The sequence below is a fragment of the Panulirus ornatus genome, chromosome 46 (assembly GCF_036320965.1).
Source record: "Panulirus ornatus isolate Po-2019 chromosome 46, ASM3632096v1, whole genome shotgun sequence".
In the NCBI taxonomy this organism is placed as follows: Eukaryota; Metazoa; Arthropoda; class Malacostraca; order Decapoda; family Palinuridae; genus Panulirus; species Panulirus ornatus.
In genome coordinates this window covers 12,615,875-12,636,745 of record NC_092269.1, presented here as the reverse complement: position 1 = coordinate 12,636,745, position 20,871 = coordinate 12,615,875, and the positions used below count along the sequence as shown (strand labels likewise).

Here is a 20,871-nt window from a genome sequence, read left to right as displayed (position 1 = left end):
GTCCACCTAAAGAAAGAGATGACTCTAGGGCAAATTTGTAGAATGTTTTGAATACTTAAAGAATTCAACGATGTCGATATTGAACATTTCTTTACACTAGCGCCAGCATTACCAGTGAGAGGAAATGGGTTAAAACTTAAAGAGGTCACTAAGTTAATCTAGACAGTAGGAAATATTTCTTTACCAACAGCATTATTGATGTGTGGAATAAGCTCTTAGAAATTGTTGTTCAGAGCAACATCCTTAGTATCTTCAAAATTAGGTTTGATCATCACGTGTCACTCTCAGTATTGAATTCATGTAATCAGTCATCATAATGCATAATACCTCTTCAACAGTTGATCCCTCTCCCTGTCAATGCTGTGATAACATACCAGCATTAGTTACCCCATGTCACCTGCTTTGAGACAGTAAGAATCATTGTATCATTCTTCAACATCAGAAATATTATAGGAATGGTAAGTCAAGAGGCTGGGGCTCTAGTTTGTCCTTACTTTTGTCTTTATAAATGAAAGTGAAGGGATGCATGTTGTTGATGATGGGATGCATGACATACTCATGTTCACTCTACCATATGACTTTCCAAAAAATTCCCTTCGGATATGTTAATCATGCAAGGTATTTTTTTTTCCCACCTGCTCTTTCTTTCATTACTTACTCGATCAAACCACCTCACACCATATAGTGTCCTCAGACATCTCATTTCCAGCCCAGCCCATCCACCCTCCTCTGCACAACTCTATCTATAGCCCATGCCTTGCAACCATATAACATTGTTGGAACCACTATTCCTTCAAACATACCCATTTTTCCTTTCCGAGATAACGTTCTTGCCTTCCACACATTTTTCAATGCTCCCAGAACTCTTGCCCCCCTCCCCCACCCTATGACTCACTTCCACTTCCATGGTTCCATCCGCTGCCAAATCCACTCCCAGATATCTAAAACACTTCACTTCCTCCAGTTTTTCTCCATTCAAACTTACCTCCCAATTGACTTGTACCTCAACCCTACTGTACCTAATAACCTTGCTCTTATTCACATTTACTCTCAGCTTTCTTCTTTCACACACTTTACCAAACTCAGTCACCAGCTTCTGCAGTTTCTCACCCGTATCAGCCACCAGTGCTGTATCATCAGCGAACAACAGACTCACTTCCCAAGCTCTCTCATCCACAACAGACTGCATACTTGCCCTTCTCTCCAAAACTCTTGCATTCACCTTCCTAACAACCCCATCCATAAACAAATTAAACAACCGTGGAGACATCACACACCCCTGCTGCAAACCAACATTCACTGAGAACCAATCACTTTCCTCTCTTCCTACTCATACACATGCCTTACATCCTCGATAAAAACTTTTTACCACTTCTAACAACTTACCTCCCACACCATATATTCTTAATACCTTCCACAGAGCATCTCTATCAACTCTATCACATACCTTCTCCAGATCCATAAATGCTACATACAAATCCATTTGCTCCTCACAGTATTTCTCACATACATTCTTCAAAGCAAACACTTGATCCACACATCCTCTACCACTTCTGAAACCACACTGCTCTTCCCCAATCTGATTCTCTGTACATGCCTTCACCCTCTCAATCAATGCCCTCCCATATAATTTCCCAGGAATACTCAACAAACTTATACCTCTGTAATTTGAGCAATCACTTTTATCCCCTCTGCCTTTGTGCAATGGCACTATGCAAGCATTCCGCCAATCCTCAGGCACCTCACCATGAGTCATACATATATTGAATATCCTTATCAACCAGTCAACAATACAGTCACCCCCTTTTTCAATAATTCCACTGCAATACCACCCAAACCTGCAGCCTTGCTGGCTTTCATTTTCTGCAAAGCTTTTACTATATACGTAGAGAGAGAGAGAGAGAGAGAGAGAGAGAGAGAGAGAGAGAGAGAGAGAGAGACCCAAGCTAGGTGGTCTAGGCTTAACACTACTTAAAAATAAAAGTCCCCTTATATGCAGAAGAAAAAAGGGATAGCAAAGGAAAGGCTCTTCCCCTACCTTCCACTCCCTCTGGCACAAAGTATGATAAATGAATGAGTATATATATTTATTCATTTATTAATTTGCTTTGTCACTGTCTCCCACGTTAGCAAGGTAGCACAAGGAAACAGACGAAAGAATGGCCCAACCCACCCACATACACATGTATATACATACACGCAAATATACATACCTATACATCTCAACGTATACATATATATACACATACAGACATATACATGTATACACATGTACATAATTCATACTGTCTGCCTTTATTCATTCCCATCGCCACCCCGCCACACATGAAATAACAACCCCCTCCCCCCTCATGTGTGCGAGGTAGTGCTAGGAAAAGACAACAAAGGCCACATTCGTTCATACTCAGTCTCTAGCTGTCATGTAATAATGCACTGAAACCACAGCTCCCTTTACACATCCAGGCCCCACAGAACTTTCCGTGGTTTACCCCAGATGCTTCACATGCCCTGGTTCAATCCATTGACAGCACGTTGACATCGTTCCAATTCACTCTATTCCTTGCGCGCCTTTTACCCTCCTGCAGTTCAGGCCCCGATCACTCAAAAATCTTTTTCACTCCATCTTTCCATCTCCCATTTGGTCTCCCACTACTTCTAGTTCCCTCCACCTCTGACATATATATCCTCTTGGTCAATCTTTCCTCACTCATCCTCTGCATGTGACCAAACCATTTCAAAAACCCTCTTCTGCTCTCTCAACCACACTCTTTTTATTACCACACATCTCTCTTACCCTATTATTACTTATTCGATCAAACCATATATATTTTTTTTTTTTCATACTATTCGCCATTTCCCACATTAGCGAAGTAGTGTTAAGAACAGAGGACTGGGCCTTTGAGGGAATGTCCTCACGTGGCCCCCTTCTCTGTTCCATCTTTTGGAAAATTAAGAAAAAATGAGAGGGTAAGATTTCCAGCCCCCCCGCTCCCTTCCCTTTTAGTTGCCTTCTACGACACGCAGGGAATACGTGGGAAGTATTCTTTCTCCCCTATCCCCAGGGATATAAACCATATATAAATATGGTTTGATGATTTAGAACACTGGAATGTGAAAAGAACAGAAAAGCGCGTTGAAGCAGACAAAATGAGTGAGATGGCTACTGCTTGTGGAATCGCCTCCAAAGAGTGTCCTTAAGTTTGATGATGACTCAGAATTTCCTCCAGTGTAAACAGTGCAGTTAGAAACTCTGGGACTTTACCATAATTGAGAACATTTCTTCATGTCAGGTTATGTGGGCTGAGAAGGCAGCTTATATTGTTTCCTTGCGCTACCTCGCAAACGCGGGAGACAGTGACAAAGCAAAAAATATATATATATATATATATATATATATATATATATATATATATATATATATATATATATTTTTTTTTGCTTTGTCGCTGTCTCCCGCGTTTGCAAGGTAACGCAAGGAAACAGACGAAAGAAATGGCCCAACCCACCCCCATACACATGTATATACATACGTCCACACATGCAAATATACATACCTACACAGCTTTCCATGGTTTACCCCAGATGCTTCACATGCCTTGATTCAATCCACTGACAGCACGTCAACCCCGGTATACCACATCGCTCCAATTCACTCTATTCCTTGCCCTCCTTTCACCCTCCTGCATGTTCAGGCCCCGATCACACAAAATCTTTTTCACTCCATCTTTCCACCTCCAATTTGGTCTCCCTCTTCTCCTCGTTCCCTCCACCTCCGACACATAAATCCTCTTGGTCAATCTTTCCTCACTCATTCTCTCCATGTGACCAAACCATTTCAAAACACCCTCTTCTGCTCTCTCAACCACGCTCTTTCTATTTCCACACATCTCTCTTACCCTTACGTTACTTACTCGATCAAACCACCTCACACCACACATTGTCCTCAAACATCTCATTTCCAGCACATCCATCCTCCTGCGCACAACTCTATCCATAGTCCACGCCTCGCAACCATACAACATTGTTGGAACCACTATTCCTTCAAACATACCCATTTTTGCTTTCCGAGATAATGTTCTCGACTTCCACACATTCTTCAAGGCTCCCAGAATTTTCGCCCCCTCCCCCACCCTATGATCTACTTCCGCTTCCATGGTTCCATCCGCTGCCAGATCCACTCCCAGATATCTAAAACACTTCACTTCCTCCAATTTTTCTCCATTCAAACTCACCTCCCAATTGACTTGACCCTCAACCCTACTGTACCTAATAACCTTGCTCTTATTCACATTTACTCTTAACTTTCTTCTTTCACACACTTATATATATATATATATATATATATATATATATATATATATATTTTTTTTTATTATACTTCGTCGCTGTCTCCCGCGTTTGCGAGGTAGCGCAAGGAAACAGACGAAAGAAATGGCCCAACCCCCCCCCCATACACATGTATATACATACGTCCACACACGCAAATATACATACCTACACAGCTTTCCATGGTTTACCCCAGACGCTTCACATGCCTTGCTTCAATCCACTGACAGCACGTCAACCCCGGTATACCACATCGCTCCAGTTCACTCTATTCCTTGCCCTCCTTTCACCCTCCTGCATGTTCAGGCCCCGATCACACAAAATCTTTTTCACTCCATCTTTCCACCTCCAATTTGGTCTCCCTCTTCTCCTTGTTCCCTCCACCTCCGACACATATATCCTCTTGGTCAATCTTTCCTCACTCATCCTCTCCATGTGCCCAAACCACTTCAAAACACCCTCTTCTGCTCTCTCAACCACGCTCTTTTTATTTCCACACATCTCTCTTACCCTTACGTTACTCACTCGATCAAACCACCTCACACCACACATTGTCCTCAAACATCTCATTTCCAGCACATCCATCCTCCTGCGCACAACTCTATCCATAGCCCACGCCTCGCAACCATACAACATTGTTGGAACCACTATTCCTTCAAACATACCCATTTTTGCTTTCCGAGATAATGTTCTCGACTTCCACACATTCTTCAAGGCCCCCAGGATTTTCGCCCCCTCCACCACCCTATGATCCACTTCCGCTTCCATGGTTCCATCCGCTGCCAGATCCACTCCCAGATATCTAAAACACTTCACTTCCTCCAGTTTTTCTCCATTCAAACTCACCTCCCAATTGACTTGACCCTCAACCCTACTGTACCTAATAACCTTGCTCTTATTCACATTTACTCTTAACTTTCTTCTTCCACGCACTTTTCCAAACTCAGTCACCAGCTTCTGCAGTTTCTCACATGAATCAGCCACCAGCGCTGTATCATCAGCGAACAACAACTGACTCACTTCCCAAGCTCTCTCATCCCCAACAGACTTCATACTTGCCCCTCTTTCCAAAACTCTTGCATTTACCTCCCTAACAACCCCATCCATAAACAAATTAAACAACCATGGAGACATCACACACCCCTGCCGCAAACCTACATTCACTGAGAACCAATCACTTTCCTCTCTTCCTACACGTACACATGCCTTACATCCTCGATAAAAACTTTTCACTGCTTCTAACAACTTTCCTCCCACACCATATATTCTTAATACCTTCCACAGAGCATCTCTATCAACTCTATCATATGCCTTCTCCAGATCCATAAATGCTACATACAAATCCATTTGCTTTTCTAAGTATTTCTCACATACATTCTTCAAAGCAAACACCTGATCCACACATCCTCTACCACTTCTGAAACCACACTGCTCTTCCCCAATCTGATGCTCTGTACATGCCTTCACCCTCTCAATCAATACCCTCCCATATAATTTACCAGGAATACTCAGCAAACTTATACCTCTGTAATTTGAGCACTCACTCTTATCCCCTTTGCCTTTGTACAATGGCACTATGCACGCATTCCGCCAATCCTCAGGCACCTCACCATGAGTCATACATACATTAAGTAACCTTACCAACCAGTCCACAATACAGTCACCCCCTTTTTTAATAAATTCCACTGCAATACCATCCAAACCTGCTGCCTTGCCGGCTTTCATCTTCCGCAAAGCTTTCACTACCTCTTCTCTGTTTACCAAATCATTTTCCCTAACCCTCTCACTTTGCACACCACCTCGACCAAAACACCCTATATCTGCCACTCTATCATCAAACACATTCAACAAACCTTCAAAATACTCACTCCATCTCCTTCTCACATCACCACTACTTGTTATCACCTCCCCATTTGCGCCCTTCACTGAAGTTCCCATTTGCTCCCTTGTCTTACGCACTTTATTTACCTCCTTCCAGAACATCTTTTTATTCTCCCTAAAATTTAATATATATATATATATATATATATTTTTTTTTTTTTTTTTTTTTTTTTTTGTCGCTGTCTCCTGCGTTTGCAAGGTAGCGCAAGGAAACAGACGAAAGAAATGGCCCAACCTACCCCCATACACATGTATATACATACGTCCACACACGCAAATATACATACCTACACAGCTTTCCATGGTTTACCCCAGATGCTTCACATGCCCCGATTCAATCCACTGACAGCACGTCAACCCCGGTATACCACATCGCTCCAATTCACTCTATTCCTTGCCCTCCTTTCACCCTCCTGCATGTTCAGGCCCCGATCACACAAAATCTTTTTCACTCCATCTTTCCACCTCCAATTTGGTCTCCCACTTCTCCTCGTTCCCTCCACCTCCGACACATATATCCTCTTGGTCAATCTTTCCTCACTCATTCTCTCCACGTGCCAAAACCATTTCAAAACACCCTCTTCTGCTCTCTCAACCACGCTCTTTTTATTTCCACACATCTCTCTTACCCTTACGTTACTTACTCGATCAAACCACCTCACACCACACATTGTCCTCAAACATCTCATTTCCAGCACATCCATCCTCCTGCGCACAACTCTATCCATAGCCCACGCCTCGCAACCATACAAAAATGAGTATATATATATATGTGAAGTGTTTTAGATATCTGGGAGTGGATCTGTCAGCGGATGGAACCATGGAAGCGGAAGTGGATCATAGGGTGGGGGAGGGGGCGAAAATTTTGGGAGCCTTGAAAAATGTGTGGAAGTCGAGAACATTATCTCGGAAAGCAAAAATGGGTATGTTTGAAGGAATAGTGGTTCCAACAATGTTGTATGGTTGCGAGGCGTGGGCTATGGATAGAGTTGTGCGCAGGAGGATGGATGTGCTGGAAATGAGATGTTTGAGGACAATGTGTGGTGTGAGGTGGTTTGATCGAGTAAGTAACGTAAGGGTAAGAGAGATGTGTGGAAATAAAAAGAGCGTGGTTGAGAGAGCAGAAGAGGGTGTTTTGAAATGGTTTGGGCACATGGAGAGAATGAGTGAAGAAAGATTGACCAAGAGGATATATGTGTCGGAGGTGGAGGGAACGAGGAGAAGAGGGAGACCAAATTGGAGGTGGAAAGATGGAGTGAAAAAGATTTTGTGTGATCGGGGCCTGAACATGCAGGAGGGTGAAAGGAGGGCAAGGAATAGAGTGAATTGGAGCGATGTGGTATACAGGGGTTGACGTGCTGTCAGTGGAGTGAATCAAGGCATGTGAAGCGTCTGGGGTAAACCATGGAAAGCTGTGTAGGTATGTATATTTGCGTGTGTGGACGTGTGTATGTACATGTGTATGGGGGGGGGGGTTGGGCCATTTCTTTCGTCTGTTTCCTTGCGCTACCTCGCAAACGCGGGAGACAGCGACAAAGTATAAAAAAAAAAAAATGTCTTACGCACCCTATTTACCTCCTTCCAGAACATCTTTTTATTCTCCCTAAAATTTACTGATAGTCTCTCACCCCAACTCTCATTTGCCCTTTTTTTCACCTCTTGCACTTTTCTCTTGACCTCCTGTCTCTTTCTTTTATACTTCTCCCACTCAATTGCATTTTTTCCCTGCAAAAATCGTCCAAATGCCTCTCTCTTCTCTTTCACTAATACTCTTACTTCTTCATCCCACCACTCACTACCCTTTCTAAACAGCCCACCTCCCACTCTTCTCATGCCACAAGCATCTTTTGCGCAATCCATCACTGATTCCCTAAATACATCCCATTCCTCCCCCACTCCCCTTACTTCCATTGTTCTCACCTTTTTCCATTCTGTACACAGTCTCTCCTGGTACTTCCCCACACAGGTCTCCTTCCCAAGCTCACTTACTCTCACCACCTTCTTCACCCCAACATTCACTCCTCTTTTCTGAAAACCCATACTAATCTTCACCTTAGCCTCCACAAGATAATGATCAGACATCCCTCCAGTTGCACCTCTCAGCACATTAACATCCAAAAGTCTCTCTTTCGCACGCCTGTCAATTAACACGTAATCCAATAACGCTCTCTGGCCATCTCTCCTACTTACATAAGTATACTTATGTATATCTCGCTTTTTAAACCAGGTATTCCCAATCATCAGCATGTAGCATTTATGGATCTGGAGAAGGCATATGATAGAGTTGATAGAGATGCTCTGTGGAAGGTATTAAGAATATATGGTGTGGGAGGCAAGTTGTTAGAAGCAGTGAAAAGTTTTTATCGAGGATGTAAGGCATGTGTACGTGTAGGAAGAGAGGAAAGTGATTGGTTCTCAGTGAATGTAGGTTTGCGGCAGGGGTGTGTGATGTCTCCATGGTTGTTTAATTTGTTTATGGATGGGGTTGTTAGGGAGGTAAATGCAAGAGTTTTGGAAAGAGGGGCAAGTATGAAGTCTGTTGGGGATGAGAGAGCTTGGGAAGTGAGTCAGTTGTTGTTCGCTGATGATACAGCGCTGGTGGCTGATTCATGTGAGAAACTGCAGAAGCTGGTGACTGAGTTTGGTAAAGTGTGTGGAAGAAGAAAGTTAAGAGTAAATGTGGATAAGAGCAAGGTTATTAGGTACAGTAGGGTTGAGGGTCAAGTCAATTGGGAGGTGAGTTTGAATGGAGAAAAACTGGAGGAAGTGAAGTGTTTTAGATATCTGGGAGTGGATCTGTCAGCGGATGGAACCATGGAAGCGGAAGTGGATCATAGGGTGGGGGAGGGGGCGAAAATTTCTGTGGGCCTTGAAAAATGTGTGGAAGTCGAGAACATTATCTCGGAAAGCAAAAATGGGTATGTTTGAAGGAATAGTGGTTCCAACAATGTTGTATGGTTGCGAGGCGTGGGCTATGGATAGAGTTGTGCGCAGGAGGATGGATGTGCTGGAAATGAGATGTTTGAGGACAATGTGTGGTGTGAGGTGGTTTGATCGAGTAAGTAACGTAAGGGTAAGAGAGATGTGTGGAAATGAAAAGAGCGTGGTTGAGAGAGCAGAAGAGGGTGTTTTGAAATGGTTTGGGCACATGGAGAGAATGAGTGAGGAAAGATTGACCAAGAGGATATATGTGTCGGAGGTGGAGGGAACGAGAAGAGGGAGACCAAATTGGAGGTGGAAAGATGGAGTGAAAAAGATTTTGTGTGATCGGGGCCTGAACATGCAGGAGGGTGAAAGGAGGGCAAGGAATAGAGTGAATTGGAGCGATGTGGTATACAGGGGTTGACGTGCTGTCAGTGGAGTGAATCAAGGCATGTGAAGCGTCTGGGGTAAACCATGGAAAGCTGTGTAGGTATGTATATTTGCGTGTGTGGATGTGTGTATATACATGTGTATGGGGGGGGTTGGGCCATTTCTTTCGTCTGTTTCCTTGCGCTACCTCGCAAACGCGGGAGACAGCGACAAAGTATAAAAAAAAAAAAAAAAATATATATATATATATATATATATATATATATATATATATATATATATATATATATAGGGGATAGGGGGGAGAGAATATATAATGAGTGAGGAAAGATTGACCAAGAGGATATATGTGTCGGAGGTTGAGGGAACGAGGAGAAGTGGGAGACCAAATTGGAGGTGGAAAGATGGAGTGAAAAAGATTTTGAGTGATCGGGGCCTGAACATGCAGGAGGGTGAAAGGCGGGGAAGGAATAGAGTGAATTGGATTGATGTGGTATACTGGGGTTCAGTGGATTGAATCAGGGCATGTGAAGAGTCTGGGGTAAACCATGGAAAGTTGTGTGAGGCCTGGATGTGGAAAGGGAGCTGTGGTTTCGGGCATTATTGCATGACAGCTAGAGACTGAGTGTGAACAAATGGGGCCTTTGTTGTCTTTTCCTAGCGCTACCTCGCACACATGAGGGGGGATGGTATTCCATGTGTGGCGAGGTGGCGATGGGAATGAATAAAGGCAGACAGTGTGAATTGTGTGCATGGGTATATATGTATGTGTCTGTGTGTGTATATATATGTGTACATTGAGACGTATAGGTATGTATATTTGCGTGTGTGGACGTGTATGTATATACATGTGTATGGGGGTGGGTTGGGCCATTTCTTTCGTCTGTTTCCTTGCGCTATCTCACAAACGCGGGAGACAGCGACAAAGCAAAAAAAAAAAGAAAAAAAAAGAATATATATATATATATATATATATATATATATATATATATATATATATGGATGGAACCATGGAAGCGGAAGTGGATCATAGGGTGGGGGAGGGGGCGAAAATTTTGGGAGCCTTGAAAAATGTGTGGAAGTCGAGAACATTATCTCGGAAAGCAAAAATGGGTATGTTTGAAGGAATAGTGGTTCCAACAATGTTGTATGGTTGCGAGGCGTGGGCTATGGATAGAGTTGTGCGCAGGAGGATGGATGTGCTGGAAATGAGATGTTTGAGGACAATGTGTGGTGTGAGGTGGTTTGATCGAGTAAGTAACGTAAGGGTAAGAGAGATGTGTGGAAATAAAAAGAGCGTGGTTGAGAGAGCAGAAGAGGGTGTTTTGAAATGGTTTGGGCACATGGAGAGAATGAGTGAGGAAAGATTGACCAAGAGGATATATGTGTCGGAGGTGGAGGGAACGAGGAGAAGAGGGAGACCAAATTGGAGGTGGAAAGATGGAGTGAAAAAGATTTTGTGTGATCGGGGCCTGAACATGCAGGAGGGTGTAAGGAGGGCAAGGAATAGAGTGAATTGGAGCGATGTGGTATACAGGGGTTGACGTGCTGTCAGTGGAGTGAATCAAGGCATGTGAGGCGTCTGGGGTGGACCATGGAAAGCTGTGTAGGTATGTATACACGTGTGTGGACATGTGTATGTACATGGGTATGGGGGGGGGGTTGGGCCATTTCTTTCGTCTGTTTCCTTGCGCTACCTCGCAGACGCGGGAGACAGCGACAAAGTATAAAAAAAAAAAAAAAAAAAAAAAAAAAAAAATATATATATATATATATATATATATATATATATATATATATATATATATATATATCCTTCCTTCCTTCTTTTGGAAAATTTAAAAAAAAATGAGAGGGGAGGATTTCCAGCCCCCCGCTCCCTTCCCTTTTAGTCGCCTTCTACGACATGCAGGGAATACGTGGGAAGTATTCTTTCTCCCCTATATATATTTATCTATTTATTCAGATTTGGAACAGAGAAGGGGGCCAGTATGAGGATATTCCCTCAAAGGCCCAGTCCTCTGTTCTTAACGCTACCTCGCTAATGCGGGAAATGGCGAATAGTATGAAAAAAAAAAAAAAATATATATATATATGTATGTATGTATGCTCCAGTCATGAACAGAAGTCTAGGCTGGGCCTTAATTGAAATTTAAAACGGATTATGAAAGGGAAAAAAAGAGACAAGGGAAAGTATTTACAAGCTTTGGAGGGAGTGAAAAACCTCTCGTAAAATGTGTCAGTTCATGGTACCCAGAACCACCTTACATTCTTCATATTAGGATTGCTGGTTTTACTTTCTGTCTTATTATAAAGGGTCATCTGGCCCAGCCCTGCCATCTTACAGACACCATATACCTGCTCTAACCTCCTTTATCTTCTTCCCATGATCTCTCTTGGAGCCTCATGTCTGTACACTCATTCTTTTTTAATATGATAATGATAGAGTCCAACAAATCAATGGCCCCTAGTCCATAGCATCATGTGGTGTTAAGAATCTCTGGGTTTCTGCCTGACTCCTTTGCTAATGAGAGTGAAGGCTCTGGCAGTAGTAATACTGGCCCCTCCCACGACTTTGCATTCTTTGATAGACCTTGTTCTTTTTCTCTTCATTTTACCAGCTTTCATGGTTTCCCTAGCAACTTCTCTGTTGAACACCATCTGTCTAGTACCACTCTTGATATCTTGCTTCTCTCTGAGACCCAGTTGTCTAATAATCTCACTAGCCCCTTTTTCATATCCAGCTGTAATCTCCACACATGATTCCAGTTCAAAGGTAGTGTCTGTGCATATTCTAACATCAGCACACCTGTTGCATGCCTTGAAGACCTTGACTCCCCAAAATTTGATGTTATGTGGCTTAACATCTGTCTTTCAAGTACCACACTTTTCCTTTGTTTCACCTATTTCTCAGTTCTACAGATTCTATATCTTTGACTATCTAAATTCCTGCCATGAGATTGTAGCATCTTCTCACAAGCTGAGATCCTTTTCTTTAGGTATTTCACCTTTCGCCATAGGAAATGGTTGAATTCCTCCCATATGGATGGCAGGGGGATCAAAGCCCTCATGTTCTCCATTCTTACAGATCTATAACAAAGTGTCTCCCATCCTGCCTATACTCCTTACCACTGTGACCACTTCTAATATTCTGGATCTGTGTTTCATTTCAAATTCATTCTGCTGGAAATACAAAATCTTGCCCCCAATTGATCATCTGATCACATTCTCATGAATGTATCTATTCTAATGGCACTTTCCCCTCCAGCAGCCCCTTTTAAATGTAAACATTGAGACTTCAACAAAGCTGACTGGAATGACTTACAGAAATTCTTTTCTGGCTTTCCTTGGGTAAATTACTCTCTCATATGTGTTGATGCTTCTGTCTCTGCCAAATGCATAACAGAGATTATTGTTGTTGGAATGGAAGCATTTATCTCCTTTTCTTCCTCTAAGATAACTTCTTGTAATCCATGGTTCAACTGTTCCTGTTCTCAGGTCATTCAGGCAAGGGATCAGGCACATCAGGCTTGAAAAAAACTCCTCTTCCTCTGACTTCCATTCACTATTTCTCACTGCCCATAATCTTGCAAGTACATTATCCATGATGCAAAGTGCTCATTCATACAGAGGACGTGTGATAACCTGTCCTTATCATTCACCGATAGGTCTTTCTGGTCTCTAGCTAAGAGCATTGCTAACAACGTCTGTCGCTATACCTTTCTTTCACCTTTCCATCCTGACAGTACTGTAGCTGTCTCTCGCATAGACAAAGCAACTCTCTAGTGTTCCCATTTCTCCTGTAACTCTACCTTAGATGACTCTAACAATACTTCACTCCTTTTACTAATCCTATGCCCATCTCTATAATCTCCACTTGGACTGTCCAGAAAGCATTTCTTTCTGTGGACACAAGCAAGGCTTATGGTCCTGATGGCATCCATCCCCATGTGCAGAAATAGTGCGCCTCAGAACTTGCACCTGTGATTTCTCATCTGTTCCATTCCTGTTTAAAAACCAGAACTTTTCATTCTTCATGGAAGCATGTGTTGGTGCATCCCATCCTAAGGAAGGGTGACCATTCCAACCCCTTGAACTATCATCCCATAGCTTTTTGAGTCCCTCCTCAATTCCCATGTCCTTGAGCATCTTGAATCCCACAGTCTTCTCTCTGATCACCATTATGTCTTCCATAAGGCAAGATCCACTGGTAATAGTATTTCTATATTATAAATCTCTGGTCATCTTTCCAGAATGATTTTGGAGATTCCTATGTAGTTGCTATTGACATATCCAAAGCTTTCGCCTGGGTTTGGCATCAGTTTCTGTCCTCTCCCCTACACTTGTTCACCTTTTTGTTAATGATTTCCTCACTTTCACAAATAACCAAATGACTCATATACTGATGACTCAACTCTGCATTCCTCTCCATTCTTCAGTATTGCTCATTCTTCTCTTGTCTAGGCAGAGCTTCCTCAGTAATCTCAGATTTGGACAAGATATCTTAGTGAGGCAGGTGAAAGCTGGTTAAGTTTGATACTTCCAAGACCCAGTTTCTACCTTCTTTCTATCTAAAACCCATCACAACTTTCCTCTCTCCTTTGATGGTTCTGTAATTCCACTTCTTGACACAGTGAACACACTACTATTACTGTAACATCCACTATTTCTTGGAAACCCCACATTGTGGAAATAGCTAAGTCTGCCTCTAAGAAATTGAAGTCCTGTTTAGATTTTGAAATTTCTTTCCCTCTGAACAGTTACTCCATTTATTCCAAGGATTGATTTGTCCTTGTATGGAGAGTTAAGTCAAGAGCGATCCTACTTATAAACTCTCCCATGCCAACTTCTAAGCTTGACCTGCTTGCCCTACACTGCAATGTTGGTTTACTTTCCCTCTTTTGTAGGTATTACTTTGGTTTTTGTTCCTTTGAGTTGTCTGCTTGTCTGCCCCCATCATTAGGTGGACCACACAATACTCAGCAAGTTTCTGTGTCTCATGATTACTGTATGACAGTTGGTAACTCACGGATGGGCCATTCTTTACCTACACCTCAAAACTTTGGAACTCTCTACCTTCTCATATCATTCCCAGTAACTTTGACCTGGCACTTTTCTAACGACAGCTTTTTTACTTCCTCCAAAATTTGTATATTCTTTTCCTTTTCTCTTCTTTTTCCCTTTTATAATCCTTTCTATAATTCTATTAAGGCCTGGTCTTTATGTGGACTTCTGTCCATGATGGGAGCCTCCACTGTAAGGAAGTTATTTTGAAAGATGTGAGAGGGGAGAGAGTTGCAGAGCTTTAATGTGTGGGGAAAGAAACAATTATCTGAATGGCCCACCTGTCAGTTGCCAACGGCCACAAAGTAATCCTGTGTGGTCTAACTAGTGGTAGGGGCACACAAGCAGCCAGTTCTTGGGAGCAAAAACCATAATAATACCTATAGAACAGGGAGAGGGAACCGACATTATGGCATCAGGCAAAGGGGTTAATTTTTGGTTGGCCTGGGAGAGATTTCAAATTGGAAGTTAGGAATACCAGCTTGCTTTTTTTAGATTGATGATCATGCTGTTTAATAAGTTTAGATTTGTTCTCTGGTGTCAATTGATGGCAAGTGTTTTTATCTGTTTCTTTATAGGGTCTGTTTTGTGTGGGAATAAGTTTAGGTTATGTTACCTCCTGCATCCATATGGTATGTTTTGTGTGGGCTTGATCAGAAGTGTTGAAATGGTAGATGAGTGACATACCCATACTTTTAAGATGAATGCAAAAGTAATGCACTGTTTTTATCCTCAGGGTATAACGATTAGACCTCTTGTCAACCTCCTTCATATTCAGAAACGAAAATATGGTGATAAAAGTTTTCTTGAAGTAATTAATGATACAGCCATGGATCACATTTCAGCAGGTGTGGAGGAGATTATTGGCCACCATGGACGTTTCTACTTCTGGGTGAGTAGAAATGTAGTGTAGAGATTGATAGGGATGAGTGAAAGAGAAATGCTGAAAGACTTACAGTGGTGAAACATGAGGAACTTGGCTTGAGATAGATTAGAGCTGATAGATAAAATGAATGATATAGAAGTAATATGAAGATTTTGATCAGCTCCATATGAATTTGATACCTGAAAGGTTTGGCTTAGAGTATCTAATTAGGCTTAATGTACACTATCAAACTTAGTGCTTATCAGCCTCAGGTCCTGACCCAAATGACGGTCACAGGGTCCTCAGTTAGGTCTTGGAAGGCCTACAGATAATTTTTAAAGTGTAACTTTGCACAAACAAATTTTGTTGAATATACAGTATTGTAGTATTGTTCTGCAGATGTTAACTGCAATATTGTCAGACTAGTATTTGATAGCTGGGTTTCATGTGCACCTAAACCTTGTATATGTCCAGCACATATGGAAGATTATTTCAGGGGTACTCTGTTATCTTACTTGCACTACTTGTTTACAGTAGGTATCAGTATTATATTAAAATTTATTATACTTTGTCGCTGTCTCCCGCATTAGCGAGGTAGCGCAAGGAAACAGACTAAAGAATGGCCCAACCCACCCACATACACATGTATATACATACACGTCCTCACGTGCATATTCATACCAATACATCTCAATGATGTATACATACATATACACTTCTTTCTTTCTTTTCTTTCATACTATTTGCCATGTCCCATGTTAGCGAGGTAGCATTAAGAACAGAGGACTAGGCCTTTGAGGGAATATCCTCACCTGGCCCCCTTCTCTGTTCCTTCTTTTGGAAAATTAAAAAGAACCAAGAGGGGGGGATTTCCAGCCCCCCGCTCCCTTCCCTTTTAGTCGCCTTCTATGACACGCAGGGAATACGTGGGAAGTATTCTTTCTCCCCTATCCCCAGGGATAATATATATACACACACAGACTTATACATATATACACATGTACATAATTCATACTGTCTGCCTTTATTCATTCCCATCGCCACCCCGCCACACAAGAAATAACAACCCCCTCCCGCCGCATGTGCACGAGGTAGTGCTGGAAAAAGACAACAAAGGCCACATCTGTTCACACTCAGTCTCTAGCTGTCATGTATAATGCACCAAAACCATAGCTTCCTTTCGACATCCAGGCCCCACAAAACTTTCCATGGTTTACCCCAGACGCTTCACATGCCCTGGTTCAATCCATTGACAGCATGTCGACCCCGGTATACCACATCGTTCCAATTCACTCTATTCCTTGCATGCCTTTCACCCTCCTGCATGTTCAGGCCCCGATCACTCAAAATCTTTTTCACTCCATCTTTCCACCTCCAATGTGGTCTCCCACTTCTCGTTCCCACCACCTTTGACAAATATATCCTCTTTGTCAGTCTTTCCTCACTCATTCTCTCCATGTGACCAAACCATTTCAAAACACCCTCTTCTGCTCTCTCAACCACTCTTTTTATTACTACACATCTCTCTTACCCTTTCATTACTTACTTCATCAAACCACCTCACACCACATATTGTCCTCAAACATTTCATTTACAACACATCCACCCTTCTCTCCAAAACTCTATCTATAACCCACGCCTCGCAACCACATAACATTGTTGGAATCACTATTTCTTCAAACATACCCATTTTGTTTTCCGAGATAATGTTCTCGTTTTCCATACATTTTTCAATGCTCCCAGAACTTTCGCCCCCTCCCCCACCCTGTGACTCACTTCTGCTTCCATGGTTCCATCCGCTGCCAAATCCGCTCCCAGTTATCTAAAACACTTCACTTCCTCCAGTTTTTCTCCATTCAAACTTACCTCCCATTGACATGTCCCTCAACCCCTACTGTACCTAATAACCTTGCTCTTATCCACATTTACTCTCAGCTTTCTTCTTTTACACACTGTACCAGACTCAGTCACCAGCTTCTGCAGTTTCTCACCCGAATCAGTCACCAGTGCTGTATCATCAGCGAATAACAACTGACTTGGTTCCCAAGCCCTCTCATCCACAACAGACTGCATACTTGCCCCTCTCTATAAAACTCTTGCATTCACCTCCCTACCAACCCCATCCATAAACAAGTTAAACAACCATGGAGACATCACGCATCCCTGCCGCAAACCAACATTCACTGAGAACCAATCACTTTTGTCTCTTCCTACTCATACACATGCCTTACATCCTCAATAAAAACTTTTCACTTCTTCTAGCAAGCTGCCTCCCACACCATATATTCTTAATACCTTCCACAGAGCATCTCTATCAACTCTATCACATGCCTTCTCCAAATCCATAAATGCTACATACAAATCCATTTGCTTTTCACAGTATTTCTAACATACATTCTTCAAAGCAAACACCTAATCCACACATCCTCTCCCACTTTTGAAACCACACTGCTCTTCCCCAATCTGATGCTCTGTATATGCTTTCACCCTATCAGTCAATACCCTCCCATATAATTTCCCAGGAATACTCAGCAGACTTATACCTCTGTAATTTGAGCACTCACCTTTATCACCTTTACCCTTGTATAATGGCACTATGCATGCATTTCACCAATACTCAGGCACTTCACCATGAGTCATACATACATTAAATATCCTTACCAACCAGTCAACAACACAGTCACCTTTATCCCCTTTGCCTTTGTACAATGGCACTATGTATGCATTCTGCCAATCCTCAGGCACCTCACCATGAGTCATTTTTTTTTTTTTTTATACTTTGTCGCTGTCACCCGCGTTTGCGAGGTAGCGCAAGGAAACAGACGAAAGAAATGGCCCAACCCCCCCATACACATGTATATACATACGTCCACACACGCAAATATACATACCTACACAGCTTTCCATGGCTTACCCCAGACGCTTCACATGCCTTGATTCAATCCACTGACAGCACGTCAACCCCGGTATACCACATCGCTCCAATTCACTCTATTCCTTGCCCTCCTTTCACCCTCCTGCATGTTCAGGCCCTGATCACACAAAATCTTTTTCACTCCATCTTTCCACCTCCAATTTGGTCTCCCTCTTCTCCTTGTTCCCTCCACCTCCGACACATATATCCTCTTGGTCAATCTTTCCTCACTCATCCTCTCCATGTGCCCAAACCACTTCAAAACACCCTCTTCTGCTCTCTCAACCACGCTCTTTTTATTTCCACACATCTCTCTTACCCTTACGTTACTCACTCGATCAAACCACCTCACACCACACATTGTCCTCAAACATCTCATTTCCAGCACATCCATCCTCCTGCGCACAACTCTATCCATAGCCCACGCCTCGCAACCATACAACATTGTTGGAACCACTATTCCTTCAAACATACCCATTTTTGCTTTCCGAGATAATGTTCTCGACTTCCACACATTCTTCAAGGCCCCCAGAATTTTCGCCCCCTCCCCCAACCTATGATCCACTTCCGCTTCCATGGTTCCATCCGCTGCCAGATCCACTCCCAGATATCTAAAACACTTCACTTCCTCCAGTTTTTCTCCATTCAAACTCACCTCCCAATTGACTTGACCCTCAACCCTACTGTACCTAATAACCTTGCTCTTATTCACATTTACTCTTAACTTTCTTCTTCCACACACTTTACCAAACTCAGTCACCAGCTTCTGCAGTTTCTCACATGAATCAGCCACCAGCGCTGTATCATCAGCGAACAACAACTGACTCACTTCCCAAGCTCTCTCATCCCCAACAGACTTCATACTTGCCCCTCTTTCCAAAACTCTTGCATTTACCTCCCTAACGACCCCATCCATAAACAAATTAAACAACCATGGAGACATCACACACCCCTGCCGCAAACCTACATTCACTGAGAACCAATCACTTTCCTCTCTTCCTACACGTACACATGCCTTACATCCTCGATAAAAACTTTTCACTGCTTTAACAACTTTCCTCCCACACCATATATTCTTAATACCTTCCACAGAGCATCTCTATCAACTCTATCATATGCCTTCTCCAGATCCATAAATGCTACATACAAATCCATTTGCTTTTCTAAGTATTTCTCACATACATTCTTCAAAGCAAACACCTGATCCACACATCCTCTACCACTTCTGAAACCACACTGCTCTTCCCCAATCTGATGCTCTGTACATGCCTTCACCCTCTCAATCAATACCTTCCCATATAATTTACCATGAGTCATACGTACATTAAATATCCTTACCAATTAGTCAACAACACGTCCCCCCCCCCCATTTTTAATAAATTCCACTGCAGTACCATCCAAACCCACTGCCTTGCCGGCTTTCATCTTCTGCAAAGGTTTTGCTACCTCTTCTCTGTTTACCAAATCATTCTCCCTAACCCTCTCACTTTGCACACCACCTCAACCAAAACACCCTATGTCTGCCACTCTATCATCTAACACTCTCAACAAACCTTCAAACTACTCACTCCATCTCCTCACATCTCCACTACTTGTTATTACCTCCCCATTAACCTCCTTCACCGATGTTCCCATTTGTTCTCTTGTCTTACGCAGTTTATTTACCTACTTCCAAAACATCTTTTTATTCTCCCTAAAATTTAATGATACTCTCTCACCCCAACTCTCATTTGCCCTCTTTTTCACCTCTTGCACTTTTCTCTTGACCTCCTGCCTCTTTCTTTTATACATCTCCCAGTCATTTGCACTCTTTCCCTGCAAAACTTGTCCAAATGCCTCTCTCTTCTCTCTCACTAATAATATCACTTCTTCATCCCATCACTCACTACCCTTTCTAATCAGCCCACCTCCCATGCTTCTCATGCCACAAGTATCTTTTGCACAAGCCATCACTGCTTCCCTAAATACATCCCATTCCTCCCCCACTCCCCTTACATCCTTTGCTCTCGCCTTTTTCCATTCTGCACTCAGTCTCTCCTGGTACTTCCTCACACAAGTCTCCTTCCCAAGCTCACTTACTCTCACCACTCTCTTCACCCCCAACATTCTCTCTTGTTTTCTGAAATCCTCTACAAATCTTCGCCTTTGCCTCCACAAAATAATGATCAGACACCCCCCCAGTTACCCCTCTCAGCACATTAACATCCAAAAGTCTATCTTTTGTGTGCCTCTCTCTCCTACTTACATACACATACTTCTGTATATCGCTGTTTTTAAACCAGGTATTCCCAGTCACCAGTCCTTTTTCAGCACACAAATCTACAAGCTCTTCACCATTTCCATTTATAACACTGAACACCCCATGCACACCAATTATTCCCTCAACTGCCACATTACTCACCTTTGCATTCAAATCACCCATCACTATAACCCGGTCTCGTGCATCAAAACTACTAACACACTCACTCAGCTGCTCCCAAAACACTTGCCTCTCATTATCTTTCTTCTC

At 42.6% G+C, this 20,871-nt stretch overlaps 1 protein-coding gene across 1 annotated transcript in view; it reads left to right on the top strand.

Annotated features, from left to right (window-relative positions):
• LOC139763309 (sodium/hydrogen exchanger 2-like) overlaps window positions 1-20,871 on the top strand; it is a 378,447-nt gene that overhangs the window by 274,692 nt on the left and 82,884 nt on the right. Inside the window, exon 14 of the mRNA XM_071689332.1 lies at window positions 15,320-15,475. Coding sequence (XP_071545433.1) covers window positions 15,320-15,475 — 156 coding nt within the window. The remainder of the gene's footprint in view (window positions 1-15,319; window positions 15,476-20,871) is intronic.